This window comes from Ostrinia nubilalis, chromosome 2, assembly GCF_963855985.1.
Source record: "Ostrinia nubilalis chromosome 2, ilOstNubi1.1, whole genome shotgun sequence".
Taxonomy (NCBI): Eukaryota; Metazoa; Arthropoda; class Insecta; order Lepidoptera; family Crambidae; genus Ostrinia; species Ostrinia nubilalis.
This window is the reverse complement of record NC_087089.1, coordinates 9,983,229-10,000,000: the sequence shown is the minus strand read 5'-3', so window position 1 is coordinate 10,000,000 and position 16,772 is coordinate 9,983,229. Positions and strand designations below refer to the sequence as shown.

Below are 16,772 nucleotides of genomic sequence, written 5' to 3'. Positions count from 1 at the left end.
CCTGAATGAAGCCGCACCGATACGATTTGCTGCCATTTACGGCATGTGTTACAATAATAATGAAGTTATGTTTGTTCACCAGTCTGCATAAGTATTCCGAATCTCAAGTGACATGTTTTCTCAAAAACACTGCAGTTTTGTTTATAACCTGCATTCTGAATGAGACGTTTATATTACCATTTCATGTTTTTTCATGAATTTCCTTGAAGTGAGTTGGTAATTTGGTATAATCCCGTAGGTGTTTGCGACGTAGTAACCTACCTACGCGACAGGATTTGAAGGCGCACGGCGCGCCATTTACGTTTCGGTTAACATCAACGTAAATTAACATTATTATGCAGTTGCATCGTACACATTATCCCTATACATCAAACTCGAATGTTCTCTGATAATAAAGCAATGGACAAATTGCGATTACAATAATATGTTGTGCTATTTACGTTAGCGAACATATGACCCTAAGCAGTTGAAAACACCTAAACTTGTTGTTTTTTAATATGTATTGAAAATAATCCTGAGTAAAAACTATTTTTTAACATCATTTTACCTACTTTTAAACTTTGCACGCATCCAGGGTGTCTTAAAATTAGCACGTCACACTTAACGGGTCTAAAACGCACCAAACAAGCCTAATAATATTTTCATAGAAAAGTTTCATGACTTATTTGTGACGTTATTATTATTTATTAGTCTTGTTCAGTGCGTTTTAGGCCTTTCGGTGTCAATGAGACGTGCTAGTTTTGGAACGCCCTGTATGTACGCTAGATGCAATGTTGCCGAATTTATCGGATCGGATTAGGAACTTAATTTTTTTATTAATAAGTCGATTCCTTTGTTTGAAATCTACGAGGGATTCCCTGATATGATTAATTACAGTTTTTATCTTTCCGATGAAACATTTATTTCGGGAAATTCCCTGAACCTCATACAGTATGACTTCAACATCAGAATACTTTCTCCGATTGTGTGACTAACTTTCATCTTCAAGCGTGAGTTGTGAAGAGCCGACGATGACGTTGATGGTTTATCGTTCCACTCAACCATTGAGCGAGGCGTTCGTCCTGTTCTATTCTATCTTAAGTTATTCTGATTAATATCGTTGCGCATCCAATGACAGGTTAAGTTTCCCCCTGGGACATACTTGACCTTCATGGGTTGGGTTTTTATCGGCGGTCAAGCTGTAGATCCTGGTTACACAGGAGTTGCAGCGATGGGAACGAGAGGAGGGAATAGTTCAATCATTCGTTTAAGACTTAAAAGATACGTTAGTTGACAGGGGAATCGTTCGTTCGGGACTTAACAGATCCGTTTGTTGACAGGGGAAGAGTCTAAGCGTCAGAGCTTAGACAGCCGTTCTAACGACCCACCGGAGGAGAACCGTTCATCATTCGGAAGCAACTCTAGAGGATACGACCGTGGTGGCCGGCGCGACGACCGCGAGCGTGACCGCGACCGTGATTACGATCGCGGCTACGATTCGCGATACCCGCGCAGGGACCGCGGTAATGTGTTTGATTGTTCAGACCGTTTTGTAGTTACTTTACATTTGGGAGCAAAAAAGTTTTGTTGTAATTTACGCGCGTATTCTGAAACGACGACGAGTCTAATTCGAGCACAAATTCAAGGCCCTTATTGGTTGATTTGATCTGATTTGATTCTTAGTGTAGATTTATTCTTAAGTGTGTTGTTTTATAATACGGGCTATAGTTTTAATTTTTAGTCTTGTAATAAAAAAAAATTGCTATCTCCATTTTGTATTTTATGTGAGGAGAAAGCCTTTAGTGAATTTCATAATAAATATGTTTTTCATATTTCTCCAATAAATCACTATTAATAATTAATAACATAAGCATTAGAAGGAAATTAAATTAAATTAAATTTCACAACAAGATTTCATAATTTTAATTATTTTTGATCGATTTTTTTGCTCCTGGTTGTAGTTATAGCTAGATTAATACAATCCAACCGGTTACGTAGTTGATGACTCACTAATTCCGCTCGACCGCTAAGCGTACCTATTATTACCTAGAACTTCGCCAGACATCCATATAGGTGTTACGATATTTTGTATTTTCAAGATTTATAAGAATTGTAGCAATAGTAATGAAAATCTTATCGATTTAACTGTTGATCACCATCTTGTACGCACTTGAATATGTAAATGTCTAACCCCTTTGTTATGTTGTTTGTCATCGCATTATTTGTAGCCTTTTCAAATATGATGTCTGATTTATTATTCTAATGAGTATGTCCATCAGTTAAAAGATATGTTGTCTTTGCTAATTTACGCGTTAGTTAATTAGTAACGGGTATAAAATGAAATATAAATTGCTCCAAAAATTCTGTAAGAATTGTTTGGTCCAGTTTCCCCAGGCATTGGCGTGTTGAGCGTCGAGTGACATGGTACTCAGTAAATCCCTTCAAATATAGGTAAGAAGGCGACACAGAATGAGTGGTGACATGCGACCTTCCAAGGTCGATTATATTTAAACGCCTGCTGATAAATTAATATGTACTCTATATTGGTTTGGAAACGCTCGAAACATTCTATTTTATCCTATATCTATATTATTTATTTGATATTATTTAAATAGCTTGTATATTTTACATGTGCATTGGCAAAAGTACACGCATGCTTTAAAAATATGTATATTTGCATATTCGAATTCAAACCGGGGAAATGAGTCATGTCACTGGCCAGTCCGAAATAATTGCAATTTGACTGACTTCCTCCCGCTACACAGGTCGTGAGCCAGGATACCAGAATGGCGATTCAGATCGCTGGGCGGAGCCGGAGCGTTCTGACCGGTCGGAACGTTCTGACCGGTCGGAACGTTCTGACCGGGGCTCCAGCGGGCGCAGCCGCGACTTCCGCGACGTGCGCCGCGACGAGGAGTACAGCGAGCCGCCGCCGCCGCGCAACGACCGGTGGAAGGAGCCCGAGCCGCGCGCAGAAGAGCGCAGCAACACCCGCTGGGCCACAGACGACGTCCGCCGCACTAGCTCTCGCAGGGACGAGGTTAGTGATAGTGTGAGTCATACGCAATCAAATGGAAATTCAGACATTCATTAGTAGATAAGACCACAGGTCACGGTGACTGCTCCGGACTCGAGCGGAGCAACGCTGCTCTTTGCAGCCACAACGGTGACAGGATACCGTGAGTTTTGAAGACCGATCAGCTTATGAATACCTAGCCTGCACCAGATCTGTAATAAAACCTTTTCTTTCATTACTCATAAGCTTTTTCCTTGAAAATATTTAAAAGTCACTTAAATGTATTATAATTCAGCATAATTGACCCCGAATGAACTTGGATAACCTTTCGCAGACGAATGTAAATACTTGCATCTCATTATACAATTTCAAGACATTGTTATTAAAGATTTGGATAAGTTCAAGAGTTATTAACTTCTGTCATTCCTAAGGTTTCATATATTCAAGACATAGTACAAGTAATTTATACTAACCCACGTAAGATTACAAATACGACATTGAGTTCACCTACAGCATCTAAAAATAGCTAGTTTTAAGGACTATCCATCTCCTCCGCATTTCAATAATCTGAAGCGTCTGTTTAAACTACATGAATAAATGAATCAATCACAGTTACGCTTCGTTTTGACCTGTATTAGAATCTTCCAAACAAAGATAAAGATATCTTCCGGAACTTTCTAGAATTTGCTTCTGCTATGTTTTGTAAATAAAAAAATAACAAGCGTACAAAGCATGCTTGCTGAGCCTGGGCGCTTGTGACGAAAAAGGAGGCATATAAAATCAGCTATTGCATGTAGTCCAAAGTACAAAATCAGGTGATTGGGAACTGGTGGTAGTTACAGAAGATAAAGGACTGCCCAGCGTCACAACAGCAACGGTATGGGCTTATAAGCGGACCAGACACTTACATTTTAGCAATGTCACTACTTTTGACAGTGTGTAGTGGCAGCTATAGTGAGACAAAGCTATAAATATGTGGGAAGATTTAGAATGTCATTACCGAAAGAAAGAATAACAGCCCCCCTAGACAAAACGCACTTTTTGATCGAATCGAAAATCGAATCCGTCAAAACTCCATACAAAAAAGGGGCTTTTCGACCACTTTTCGACTGGTTTGCGATTATAATTTGCACTTTGTCTAGACCCACTGTATTGATGTCATTATTTTGACACGACAATAGCCCAATCAAATGGTGTCGGTGTCAGACTGTGATCCGAAAAACGCGGGTTCGATTCCCGCGCCGCTGGACTATTGTGATGAATCCACTAGTAACACAAGCATAATAGAACTAGCTTTCGGCCAATGGACAAGGTTCCAGGCCAGTAAAAAAAAGACAGGAAAAGAAGAAAAAAAAGTTAATCACTTGTTCAACAGGATTTTCTCTAAAAAAAAAATACTGACAGTGTCTGGTCCGCTTTACATCGATGACAATATCATAACGCACTTTGACCGTGTACGTTTATTTCGCAGAATGACTGGACGGTCCCGCTACCTCGCGACGAGCGGCAGGAGTTGGACCTGTTTGGCACGGGCAACACGGGCATCAACTTCTCAAAATACGAGGATATACCGGTTGAGGCCAGCGGCGAGCGCGTACCGGACTATATTACAAGCGTGAGTTGGTTTTGAACTTTTTTGTACTAGCTTTTTTTTACTGTGGCTTACTGTAGGCAGTGTTATGTAAAAATTATATTGCCTACTGTAACAAATATGCAGTTATTTAACAAAAGATAAATTCATACACCAGCTGCATTCGATAGACAAACCATAAATAAATATACTCATTACGAACACACTAAAGAATAGAAGAATGGGATTTCTGGACTTTCTGATTTCATAAGTGCCACTAGTGGTCTAAATTGAACAAAATATTTTTGATTTTGATTTAGTATGTGTTATAAAATGAAATTAAATATTCTAATCAACAATTCATATCACAAGTGGCACAATTTATTATCTAGTTGAGCAAAACTTGCATTTTATTGGAATCATTTTGAGCAAAGGTCATTTACCTTTTTATCAATATCATACACTACAATACTGTCAGAACAGAACAAAATGTAGGCATGGTAGTTCAAATGTTACTTATCAAATGAATAGAAGTATCTTTCGGTTGAGTAATGGATCAAAAAGATTTTATAGACTAATCATATTGTGAATACTGATCATCTCATCCCAAGCATCTGTAAGTAAAAAGTCGCCGTGGGCGAGGTAGCATCGCTACTAACGCGCGTTAGTCCCATTTGCAATGCACTACAGAAGTGCAGCAGCGCGACTGCATCGCTACATAAAGTCGCCATGGGCGAGAGCTCTAAATACGGAAAAGAAACTTCTTTGTAGTCATTTCAATTGAAAACAAAAAGTGTTTACGTAAATAAGGAAAACAATGTTAGACGTTTACAATGGAAGTAGCTAAACGGCAACTTGTGAAATATCATTAACGAACACTTAGTAATAACCACAGATCACAGAAACTAAAGGGAGATGTGACAAGGGGGCGGGGCCGGTGTCCCAGCAATATGCCCAAAAACAGAACACATTTCTCGTGAAAGCAATTATAACAGCAGCGTCGTCATAATGTAAACAGCTTACATTGCTTGCGTAGTACTAAAGATTATTCGAACGTTGAGCCCTAATACCGCAATGGATAATTTTGATTACTTTGTGTGTGTGAATTTCTAATGCGACACCTAGTTTCGTACTCAGCGCATTAGTTGGCATCTCTCTATATCTCTATGGTAATAACCAATTTCGTTTGTCAACAGTTCGAGGAGGTTAACCTGACGGAAATAACTCGTTCGAACATAGCACTCGCGCGCTATGACAAGCCCACGCCGGTGCAGAAGTACGCGATCCCGATCGTGCTCGCGCACCGGGACGTCATGGCGTGCGCGCAGACCGGGTCCGGCAAGACGGCCGCCTTCCTCGTGCCCATACTCAACCAGATATACGAGGCGGGGCCCGTCAAGCACATGGGGTAAGTTTGCGCAGCGCTCGAACATAGCACTTGCGCGTAGAACGTCATAGTTCACTCACTAGCAGCTCCGGCAAGACGGCCGCCTTCCTCGTGCCCATACTCAACCAGATATACGAGGCGGGGCCCGTCAAGCACATGGGGTAAGTGAGCACCACTCACTAGCAGCACTAGAGCCGCGCTTGTGCATAACACTTGCGTGCAGAAAGTCATGGCTTGGCGTTATACGAGCCGGGGTCCAATGAGTATGATAATGAACTGCTGTAAGTATGCGCAAGACGTCTTGGCGTGCGCGAATACCGGCTCCGGCAAGACGGCTGCCTTCCTCGTGCCCATACTCAACCAGATATACGTATACGAGGCGGGGCCCGTCAAGCAAAGTGTGCGCAGCACTCACTAGCGACGCTCTAGACTAGAACATAGCACTTGCGCTTAGGACTTGCACATCGGGTAAATGCACATTTTAGCAGTCGCTAGAGTTGTACTCCGAAGTGTCGCGAGATCTACATTTAAAATCAAATAATATTTTTTCAATTTAAATGCAAAGGTCTCATTTATTTATTGTTTTTTAAAAGTATTTTATTTATTTTTGTTTTGTTTGCAGGCCATTTAACAGACGTAAACAGTACCCTCTGGGGTTGGTGCTGGCGCCGACGCGCGAGCTCGCCACCCAGATTTATGACGAGGCTAGAAAGTTCGCCTACCGCTCTCGTGTGCGGCCTTGCGTCGTGTAAGTTCCATACTCACATTCACTTACTACACCTAGCTTCTGTCTGTATCTTCGCCTGAGTAAATTTCAGTTTTTCACAGAAAGAAAGAAAACGCATGCGTGTTTCTAAAAGTGAAAACCCTTATTTCAATTTATTCAGCCTTTATGGTGTGAAATCTTATCAGTGACATAATCAATTTCACATCTTAAAATATCCACTTGGATTACATTTACCACTTACGTGGTATGCGTGGGGAGTGTGTTTGTAAGACAAAGAGATTCGTGTCGCACGACATTCTACATTTTGTGTAGGAGGTAAACTTCTACAGCTCAACTTTCATGGAAATATGTCCATGGAACGTTCTGTAAAAAGATTTAAAGTTCAAAATCCACAGTCGGTTGACTTACAGTGGAAGCTAAAATTTGCCATTTATCCTTCAGATACGGCGGCTCCCCGATCCACGAGCAGCTACGCGAGCTAGAACGCGGTTGCCATTTGCTGGTGGCCACGCCCGGCCGCCTGGTCGACATGCTGGTCCGCGGCCGCGTGGCGCTCGACCACTGCCGCCATCTGGTGTTAGACGAAGCCGATCGCATGTTGGACATGGGCTTCGAGCCGCAGATCCGCAAAATCGTGGAATGCCACACCATGCCGAAGACTGGAGAACGCCAGACGCTCATGTTCTCGGCGACTTTCCCGAAGCAGATCCAAGTGTTGGCGCAAGATTTCCTGCACAACTACGTGTTTTTGGCCGTCGGCCGCGTTGGGTCCACGTCGGAGAACATTACCCAGAAGGTAAGACCTTGCAATTAACTAGGTACTGTTCTGAATGCTATAAAAAGTATCAAGGTGAAGGGGACGAGTCAGGCCATATGTTGGACATGGGCTTCGAGCCGCAGATCCGCAAGATCGTGGAATGCCACACCATGCCGAAGACAGGAGAACGCCAGACGCTTATGTTCTCCGCAACTTTCCCGAAGCAGATCCAAGTGTTGGCGCAAGATTTCCTGCACAACTACGTGTTTTTGGCCGTCGGCCGTGTTGGGTCCACGTCGGAGAATATTACCCAGAAGGTAAGATCGTGCAACTAACCACTAGGTTCTGAATGCTTTAGAAAGCATCAAGGTGTCTTCATACGAGGAGGTCGCGCATTGGACATGCGCTTCGAGCCGCGGATCCCGCAAGATCGTGGAATGCCACACCATGCCGAAGACTGGGGAACGCCAGACGCTCATGTTCTCGGCGACTTTCCCGAAGCAGATCCAAGTGTTGGCGCAAGATTTCCTGCACAACTACGTGTTTTTGGCCGTCGGCCGCGTTGGGTCCACGTCGGAGAATATTACCCAGAAGGTAAGACCTTGCAATTGACCACTAGGTTCTGAATGCTTTAAAAAGCATCATGCTCTGCTGGACGAAGCAGACCACATGTTGGACATTGGTTTCGAGCCGCAGATCCGCAAGATCGTGGAATGCCACACCATGCCGAAGACTGGGGAACGACAAACGCTCATGTTCTCGGCGACTTTCCCGAAGCAGATCCAAGTGTTGGCGCAAGATTTCCTGCACAACTACGTGTTTTCGGTCGTCGGCCGCGTTGGGTCCACATCGGAGAACATTACCCAGAAAGTAAGATTATGTAATTAACCACTAGGTTCTGAATGCTTTAAAAAGCATCAAGTTGTATGGGACGAGGCAGAGCGTGTATTGGACATGGGCTTCGAGCCGCAGATCCGCAAGATAATCAAGTTTTGCGTGACTTTCCCCGAGCACATTCAAGGTGCAGGATTTCTGGAACAACTACGTTATAGTCTGTTAACTGTTTATCAACTAAATAAGACGCCATAGTATCTAGCATGATGTTCTGGTCTTTGCACAATATACAGTTTAGAAATAATGGTTAAAATATTTTGTTTATTTTTCACAGGTTGTTTGGGTGGAAGAAATGGACAAGCGTTCATTCCTATTGGATCTGCTGAATGCCTCCAATCTGCTCCAGCGCTCGCGTCCCGAAGAGGACCAACTCATCCTCGTATTCGTCGAGACTAAAAAAGGTAAATATTTGATAAAAAAAAAATAACCTAACAGTTGCAAATAACGGAGTTTTATCCTTTTGCTACAAGGTATTCGTATAATTATAACCATTTCTTACACCTTAAACAGGAAGTACATATAAATATGTTTGTTACCGACTGCATAAACAAACATCTGACTTGGCAATCGTCCAAACTACACTGGTCAATTTATGCTAATGTATTTTGATCCATAATTTAAACTTTATGGAAATGTATACAAACCAAATTACATATCTATGAGAGTTACTGAAATATATGAAAATATGGGCAAGAAAGGAGGCGTTCATGGTGACTTCATTAAGATTCTAATACATGGTTAGCAGTGGTTAAGTTCTCTGCTACTACACCAGAGCTTGCGAGTTCGATCCTCACACAATGCAAATGTCTCGGTATTTGTGTTGTTTGAGAATGTCTAAACTCTAAACTTTTGTCAGATCTATGTTATTGGAACTAGATGGTATACAATTTTGATTCAGGACTAATTCCACCACTCTTTTTTTTCTTTTGTAACACCTATGTATACCTTTGTCACCGATGTAGCACCTATTATGTATCACCAGTGAGCGCCACAGAATGCGACTCGCATGAAATACAATATTGCAAACTCAACAAAATACAATGTGTCCCTACACTTTCGCCACATCTCCTATAGCCAGGATCTATTTTGACTTCGAATAAAACCCAAAGGTTAGGTAGTCTGGGATCTGGGAGATAATATCTCTGAATCCGCAAGTATTTTGTCAGAAGAATATAGGATTTCGAAAAATGTCCACGGGTTTTTATTCATGATTGTTTTTATTCATTCAGGCGCGGACCAATTGGAGGAGTACCTGGACACGCAGGGCTACCCGGTGACGTCGATCCACGGCGACCGCTCGCAGCGCGAGCGCGAGGAGGCGCTGCGCCGCTTCCGCACCGGCCAGACGCCCATACTCGTAGCCACGGCCGTCGCCGCCAGAGGTATGCATAACGACAAGACGTTTAGGCGCGATTGGGCCAATCGTGAAAAATTCACAAATTCGCTATTGGTCCAAAATAAAAGGATATCCAAAATTAAAGAAATAAGGAAGTTATTCAACTTTTACTACTATTGCAGAAAAAAACGAATTGGTCCAATTACGAATTGGACCAATAGCGAATTGGACTAATCGCCAATTTGTGAATTTTTCACGATTGGCCCAATTGCGAATTGGACCAATCGAGTCTAAACGATACAAGACAGTGACATTCGCCGTAGATTTCGATTCGTATCGAATATCTTACAAAATCTATTATCATAATAAGAACGCAGCAAGCAGGAAATGTGTTATTAAATTCACCTTTCATTTTCTTTTTATACAGTGCCAGCTGATTTACTAAAAGACAAGTCAATGGATGCGGTCTGTGGTCAGGTCAAAGTAAACACACATACTGCGAGTTGCGTTTACTTTGACCTAAACGCAAACCGCATTCAGTGTGGCAAATCCTTTAATGACAAACTTACTAAAGGTCATCTGTGGTTCATCGATTGCGATAGAAGCACGCAGACGATGCTGAATATTTTCTTACTCGCATTATAAAAATACCGCTTCCAAGTGCGACAATCGCTCGCGCTCAGAACAGAAGTGTTACATGCTTACCACTGCGATTGTTCTAAGGTTGAATTAAATTGGTTTTTGTGACAGTAAATAAAACGTAACCCTTTTCCTTCAGGGTTGGACATCCCTCACGTGCGCCACGTGATCAACTTCGACCTGCCGTCGGACGTGGAGGAATACGTGCACCGCATCGGTCGTACCGGCCGCATGGGCAACCTGGGCGTGGCCACCTCCTTCTTCAACGACACCAACCGCGGCCTGGCGCGCGACCTGGTGGAACTGCTGGTGGAGGCCAAGCAGGACGTGCCCAAGTGAGTCCCATCATCATCATCATCATCATCATTAAAATCACCGCAGCGGGCTACCGGCCGCATGGCAACCTGGGCGTGGCCACCTCCTTCTTCAACGACACCAACCGCGGCCTGGCGCGCGACCTGGTGGAACTGCTGGTGGAGGCCAAGCAGGACGTGCCCAAGTGAGTCCCATCATCATCATCATCATCATCATTAAAATCACCGCAGCGGGCTACCGGCCGCATGGCAACCTGGGCGTGGCCACCTCCTTCTTCAACGACACCAACCGCGGCCTGGCGCGCGACCTGGTGGAACTGCTGGTGGAGGCCAAGCAGGACGTGCCCAAGTGAGTCCCATCATCATCGTCAGGTCATTCAGTCTCCACTGCAGAAACACTATTATCTATCATGTATGATTTTGTGGAGGGATTATGACTATACTCCTTTTCGGATGCTGCAAAATTAATTGTCAACATTGTTAAAAGTTGACAACCTTATTCCAAAGCTACTGCAAAGATGTGTTGCGAACTTATTGGCTACTTTCACAAACTATTTGACACTGTCTGTACATTTTCACACAAATCTCGAGTTTTTTATAAATTACTGTGGTCTAATTGTGAAATATGCATTCAGACTTATCAGATGCAGACGTTGTAGTCGTTTCATCCACGAAAACGCGCCCCACCATTCTTCCGCTAATGTTTGAGTGTTATCGGTACATGCTAAATCATCCATGTGCACACGCACACTACAATAATGACGCTCAGATTGCTCCGATCAAACTCCCCGCGCCCCGCGCTTCCCTCGACCAAAAATTGGTGTTGCACGTCTTCGTGGATGAAACGATATAGTACATCCAGAAGGACATGGAAGATACCCGGTAGATAGATGACGTCATTAGTGTGTCAAGTCGTTCAGCTTCTATTGATAATCGTGCTCGTGTAAATTTTAGGAAACTACTTTTAATTTAAGATGAAAGACTTGACTAATATTTCCCACGTGTGTTCCAGTTGGCTTACTAGCACAGCCGCCGACGGGCGCCTGGGTGGCGGCGGTCGGCGCGCCGGCGGCTCTCGCTCCGGCGGCGGGCGCTTCGGCGGCGCCGGCTTCGGCGCAAGGGACTTCCGTACCCAGCCGCGCCAGCCGCCGCGCTCCGCCGGGCCCTCTACTATGGGAGGCTCAGGTTTGTGAAGCTATTTGTTACTAGAAATAAAATGTGGCAGGATGTATCGAATGTATTTATTGTATCAAAGGTATTTACAATACAATATCACATTACGCCAGACATAACCTGTCGAAGTGTCAAAAATAAAGCACTCGATACTACAAGTGAACTTCAAATATTTTACAACAAAATAATCCGAACTTTACTTATTTTACGAAGCTATAAAAACGCGCGATTGTTGCGCGTGATATGCAAATCTGACGTTTTATAGATGACCTACACTGAACTGTCCTACCAAACTCATTGACCAGGGGGCGCTACCATCGTTCAACATGGCAAAAATTGGAAACAGCGATCCGGTATTGACGGTGGCGCCCCCCTGTCAATGTCATGGGTGGGACAGTTCATTGTATTGGGTTTATACACCCAAGTTATCTTATCATTCGTAACCTGGCCCATTGACTATTGATTACAAACCTATTTGAACGTTCAGATTTTAAAGTTATCAATTATAAGAATTTTATAAAACCATTTTCTTGGAAATAAATGTTTTTAGGACACACCTAGGCGGGAAATACTCAGTAACGCTACTCTAAGTTTTCATCTTGATAGTCTTTTGTTTGATGCCAAGTAGAAGTGAATTACATCAAAATAAATATTTTCCCCCAGGATTCGGCGGCTACAGCGGCGGCGGGTCGTACGGCGGCAGCTACGGCGGCTCGTACGGCGGCGGCGGCGGCGGCGGCAGCGGCGGGCCCGACTGGTGGGACTCGTAAGCGCCGCCTCACCGCGCCATCCTCTCGGGACATCGACACGACTCACCCCTCTCTTTACGCCTGGTTCCGACACAACGATAATCGCGCGGTTGCCGCCTCAGCCAATGAGAATCACCCAAAAACCGCGCCGTTATCGCGCGTGTCTGAACTACGCCTTACTTACTCCACCCGCGTCCATGTCGCCCGCCCCCTAGGCTGTATGAAATTTTTGTCAATATCAACAATTTACTAATAAACACCCATACGACCGTACCGTGTAATGTTTCAGTGTGTGATCTATTGTTGCACCACTTTCGCATTAAGTATATTTAGTCTTATATCGTATTTTATAGTTTCGTTTTTTATTTATAGATCTATATGGCGAGGTGCCAATGTTATAAACGTCCAAGGCTAAAGTCTCACTGTGGTCGAGGGAGTATGCAATAACCCGTCGCATCCCAGTGATAACGTAATGCGGTAACTTACTGCGGGTCCCCAATCGTGTCGATGTCCCGAAGGCCGAGGTCCGCTGACGATTCAAGACACGGGCGGGTCTCCTCCGTACCGGCCGCGTGATATTGCACTCTAGCAATTTTAACTCATGATCGCAATTTTAATAGAAATATTATATTTTAAATGGATTTTTAAATAGCACGCAATAACCTATTTTATGAATTCCAAGTAAATAGTGTTACGATGTGAACCGATATGCTTTACTTCTATTTTTATATTTTATACACGAGAGGTCGGGGCCGGTACGGTCCATATGAGTCGTGGCGTTGCCCATCACTATCTATCTATACCTACGATACTGTATGATGCCAAAGCTTGTCATCTTGTCGTCACAAAATGCGAAATTACAATGATGATTATGGTCTCGGTTCCCACGTTTCCTTACCGACTAGTGTACTGTAGCAGCTTCTGTACGAGGATAGCGTTAAGTGGCCAAGGCTTCGCGCCGTGGTGAGGGAGGGGTGTTAGATTAATTTTCTCTTATCGGTTTACCGAGAGTCGGACTGAAATTGCCCCGTGATTACTGATAGTGTTTGTACTAGAGAGCGGTGCGACTGAGCGCGCTGGCCCGCCGCGCTGAATCTCTACGATTAGCATAAATTATGACAATCACGAATCATTTGTGTCATGTCTCTCGTGACCCGCACGCGTTTATGATTTGAATAACGATTATGTGAGTAGTCGACTATTAATATAGAAATATTTTTGATGTTCGATCTGTATCGTGAATTCCTAATGAATGATGTCATTGTGTATTTTCTATTTTCTGACGGTCTCATCGCTGAACTTCACTCCTGACACCGGAATTTTGAAGCATTTATGCACTTAAAATCGATGTAGCTATTGATGCAGTAGATTTAGAAATTGAAAAGTACCGATACAGTATCATAGAGAATAATTACTAAATTTTGTCTGTAGAAATCCATATTGTAACATCTGTCATCGACGTGGTCTATAATTTGAATGTGAATTTACCAATAAAAATTAAGAAACACTATATTCAAGTTTTTTCATTTCAAACACCTATACTTTATCCTTTTAGTCCAGTCATTTAAGCTTAAATTAGGTAAGAATCTCGGAATTCGAGATACCCAGCTGTAAGTCTGTAAATACTTGTACATTGACACCCTAAAAGTTGTCTCAAAACCTACATATGGTAGGGTGTAAGCAACTATTAAATTTTAAGGTCAAAGGTCACAAAAATCGCTTTTTTTGGAAATATCTCATTTCCTATGGGTTTTTTGCTATTTGTATTTATTATCAATATTGTAGAATACAAAATTCTCTACAAATTTTGTTAAAAAAAATTTTTTATACGGTGAACCGTTTTCGAGATAGAGGGCGGCCGCTAGTACTTATAATAAATCTGTAGAGATCAATTCTGTACATGAAATATATTTTCAAAATAACTATCAGGGGGTGATTAGTGATCGATACTGATGCCAAAAATGCAATCAGTAAAATTTTTGTCTGTCTGTCTGTCCGTCTGTATGTTCCTTATAGAAACAAAAACTACTCGACGGATTTTAACGAAACTTGGTACAATTATTCTTCATACTCCTGGGCAGGTTATAGTATACTTAGGGATTCCCACGGGAACAGGAATTAGCGGGAAAATCCTTTTGTATGAAAAATCTAAACGCTTAACGGAAGTTAGACGCTTGAAATTTGGCATGTAGGTACCTTAGTAAAAGTAAACAACAAGGAATTCCCGAAATTCCCACGGGAATTTGCGGTTAAATCCTTTTGTATGAAAAATCTAAACCGCTTAAGTTGACCTGAAGTGATGCAGTGACCGCGCGCTCTCCGCCCTCTATCTCGAAAACGGTTCACCGTATAAAAAAATTTTTGAAACAAAATTTGTAGAGAATTTTGTATTCTACAATATTGATAATAAATACAAATAGCAAAAAACCCATAGGAAATGAGATATTTCTAAAAAAAGCGCAAAAAACCGATTTTTGTGACCGTTGACCTTGAAATTTAATAGTTGCTTACACCCTACCATATGTAGGTTTTGAGACAACTTTTAGGGTGTCAATATACACGTATTTACAGACTTACAGCTGGGTATCTCGAATTCCGAGGTGAACTTACTATAATAACTGGACTATTTTACCAAACTTTATTACACGAAGTTGTTTTAACACCATTCACCAATAATTCTAAAGGACAACTTTTTTAAAACACACTTCATTCTGGTCTTAAAAACTCAATTAATTTTAAATCAACTGTAAATTAAGATTTTTGTTATTTGTAATTTAAAAAATAGTAAATTGAGTTGGCAAATAGTGACGTCATCTGCTTGCATTGCCCTACAAAATCTATCCCACATAATACATACAACATTCAATTTACATTTAGTTACATTTTAAACCAGTGTTCATCCCGGGTTTACTCGTTTTGTCAGTTCATAAAAGTACTTCAATTGATTGGTGGTGACAAAATACCCTATTGCGTTTTATGCACTCTGCCGATAAATGCGCTCCCGACTCGTGCAAGCAAACATTCTCTGAATGACGGTGTTTGCTTCGATAAGTAGTGTGCGTAATGGAAATTAGTAAAAAGAAATTACGAGTGGACTATACAATTAAAAATCTTTTAACTTTGGTACATCTAGACACGCGGCAGCGTGTGAAGCCAAGTTCAATATAAATTACAAGGTAAGACCGTTTAATACGAAGTTGTTGAAAAGAGTGATCTTAAGGTGCTGTTCGTTGATATTCGCCTGCGAGCTGAACATTCATGAAACAGAGGTCCGCGTCGCCCACGGGCTATGTCCGTACGTAGACAGACGGTTACTGAAACAAAAACAATCCTCGTTCTGGCGCAGCCGAGGAACAACAGGTATGCTCTCTCTCTAATCTTTTGTTTACCCGACCTGACTTAACCTATTCAGCGTCACGTCAAATACAAAAGCAATCACTCTGACGCCACGCACGCTTGATAAACATTGTATTAATTATTATTCAGTTTACATAGTACTCAATTAGCCTATTACTGCTATTACTGACATCATTTTTAAGGCGGATTCATCCGTCGTTGGCGGTCAACCTGATGTACGCATGTATCCGTCATTGGCGTTAAAAAGGTTAAGGAACACTACCAAAGCCTAGGCGCAGACCACCGACTAGACTGTTAGTTGGCCGATAGTTGGGTCGGGCTGTTAATCAGTATGGAGATGTATGAAAGTGCGCACATTATACACCGATTTGGTATCGACCAAATCTTCATACATTTTTTTTTATCCACAACGAGGAAGCTCTTGGTCTGTATCTCACCTGATGGTGGGTGATGATCAAGCCGAAGGTGGAAGCGAGCTTCACCCGGAATCCTCAACCACGGAGGAACTGGCTATCTTACCTCTAACTGCCGGAACAATTATGTTAACATTGTTGTTATGGCGACAGACTTAAGTAAGATGGTGGTAGCTAGCCAGGCGGACTTAGAACAAGCCCTACCACCAACCAAACCGAACAGAAAAATCTGCCCCCACTGGGAATCGAACCCGGGACCTCTGCGTCTGAAGCAGGTGGTTTTACCACTAGATAACAGAGGCGGTTATTAAAATCGGGCCCAACTAAAAAATCCGTTAGTGGTCTGCGCTTAGGGTACCTAAGTAAGTATGAGCTGAAATAAAAGAGCGGTAGATTAACCCGGTTTAGCCATCTATTATGAATGGGACGTTTGCATTATGACTATGTAGTGTCGTTACCTC

General features: G+C 42.5%; 1 protein-coding gene across 1 annotated transcript in view; it reads left to right on the top strand.

The window, feature by feature from the left end:
• LOC135082768 (ATP-dependent RNA helicase DDX3X) overlaps positions 1 to 14,053 on the top strand; it is a 20,379-nt gene extending 6,326 nt beyond the window's left edge. The window contains exons 3-13 of the mRNA XM_063977536.1: positions 1,320 to 1,502; positions 2,745 to 3,019; positions 4,467 to 4,610; positions 5,762 to 5,973; positions 6,575 to 6,700; positions 7,121 to 7,475; positions 8,605 to 8,731; positions 9,560 to 9,712; positions 10,445 to 10,640; positions 11,632 to 11,804; positions 12,456 to 14,053. Coding sequence (XP_063833606.1) covers positions 1,320 to 1,502; positions 2,745 to 3,019; positions 4,467 to 4,610; positions 5,762 to 5,973; positions 6,575 to 6,700; positions 7,121 to 7,475; positions 8,605 to 8,731; positions 9,560 to 9,712; positions 10,445 to 10,640; positions 11,632 to 11,804; positions 12,456 to 12,562 — 2,051 coding nt within the window. The 3' untranslated portion in view covers positions 12,563 to 14,053. The remainder of the gene's footprint in view (positions 1 to 1,319; positions 1,503 to 2,744; positions 3,020 to 4,466; positions 4,611 to 5,761; positions 5,974 to 6,574; positions 6,701 to 7,120; positions 7,476 to 8,604; positions 8,732 to 9,559; positions 9,713 to 10,444; positions 10,641 to 11,631; positions 11,805 to 12,455) is intronic.
• Positions 14,054 to 16,772: the final 2,719 nt, after the last annotated feature.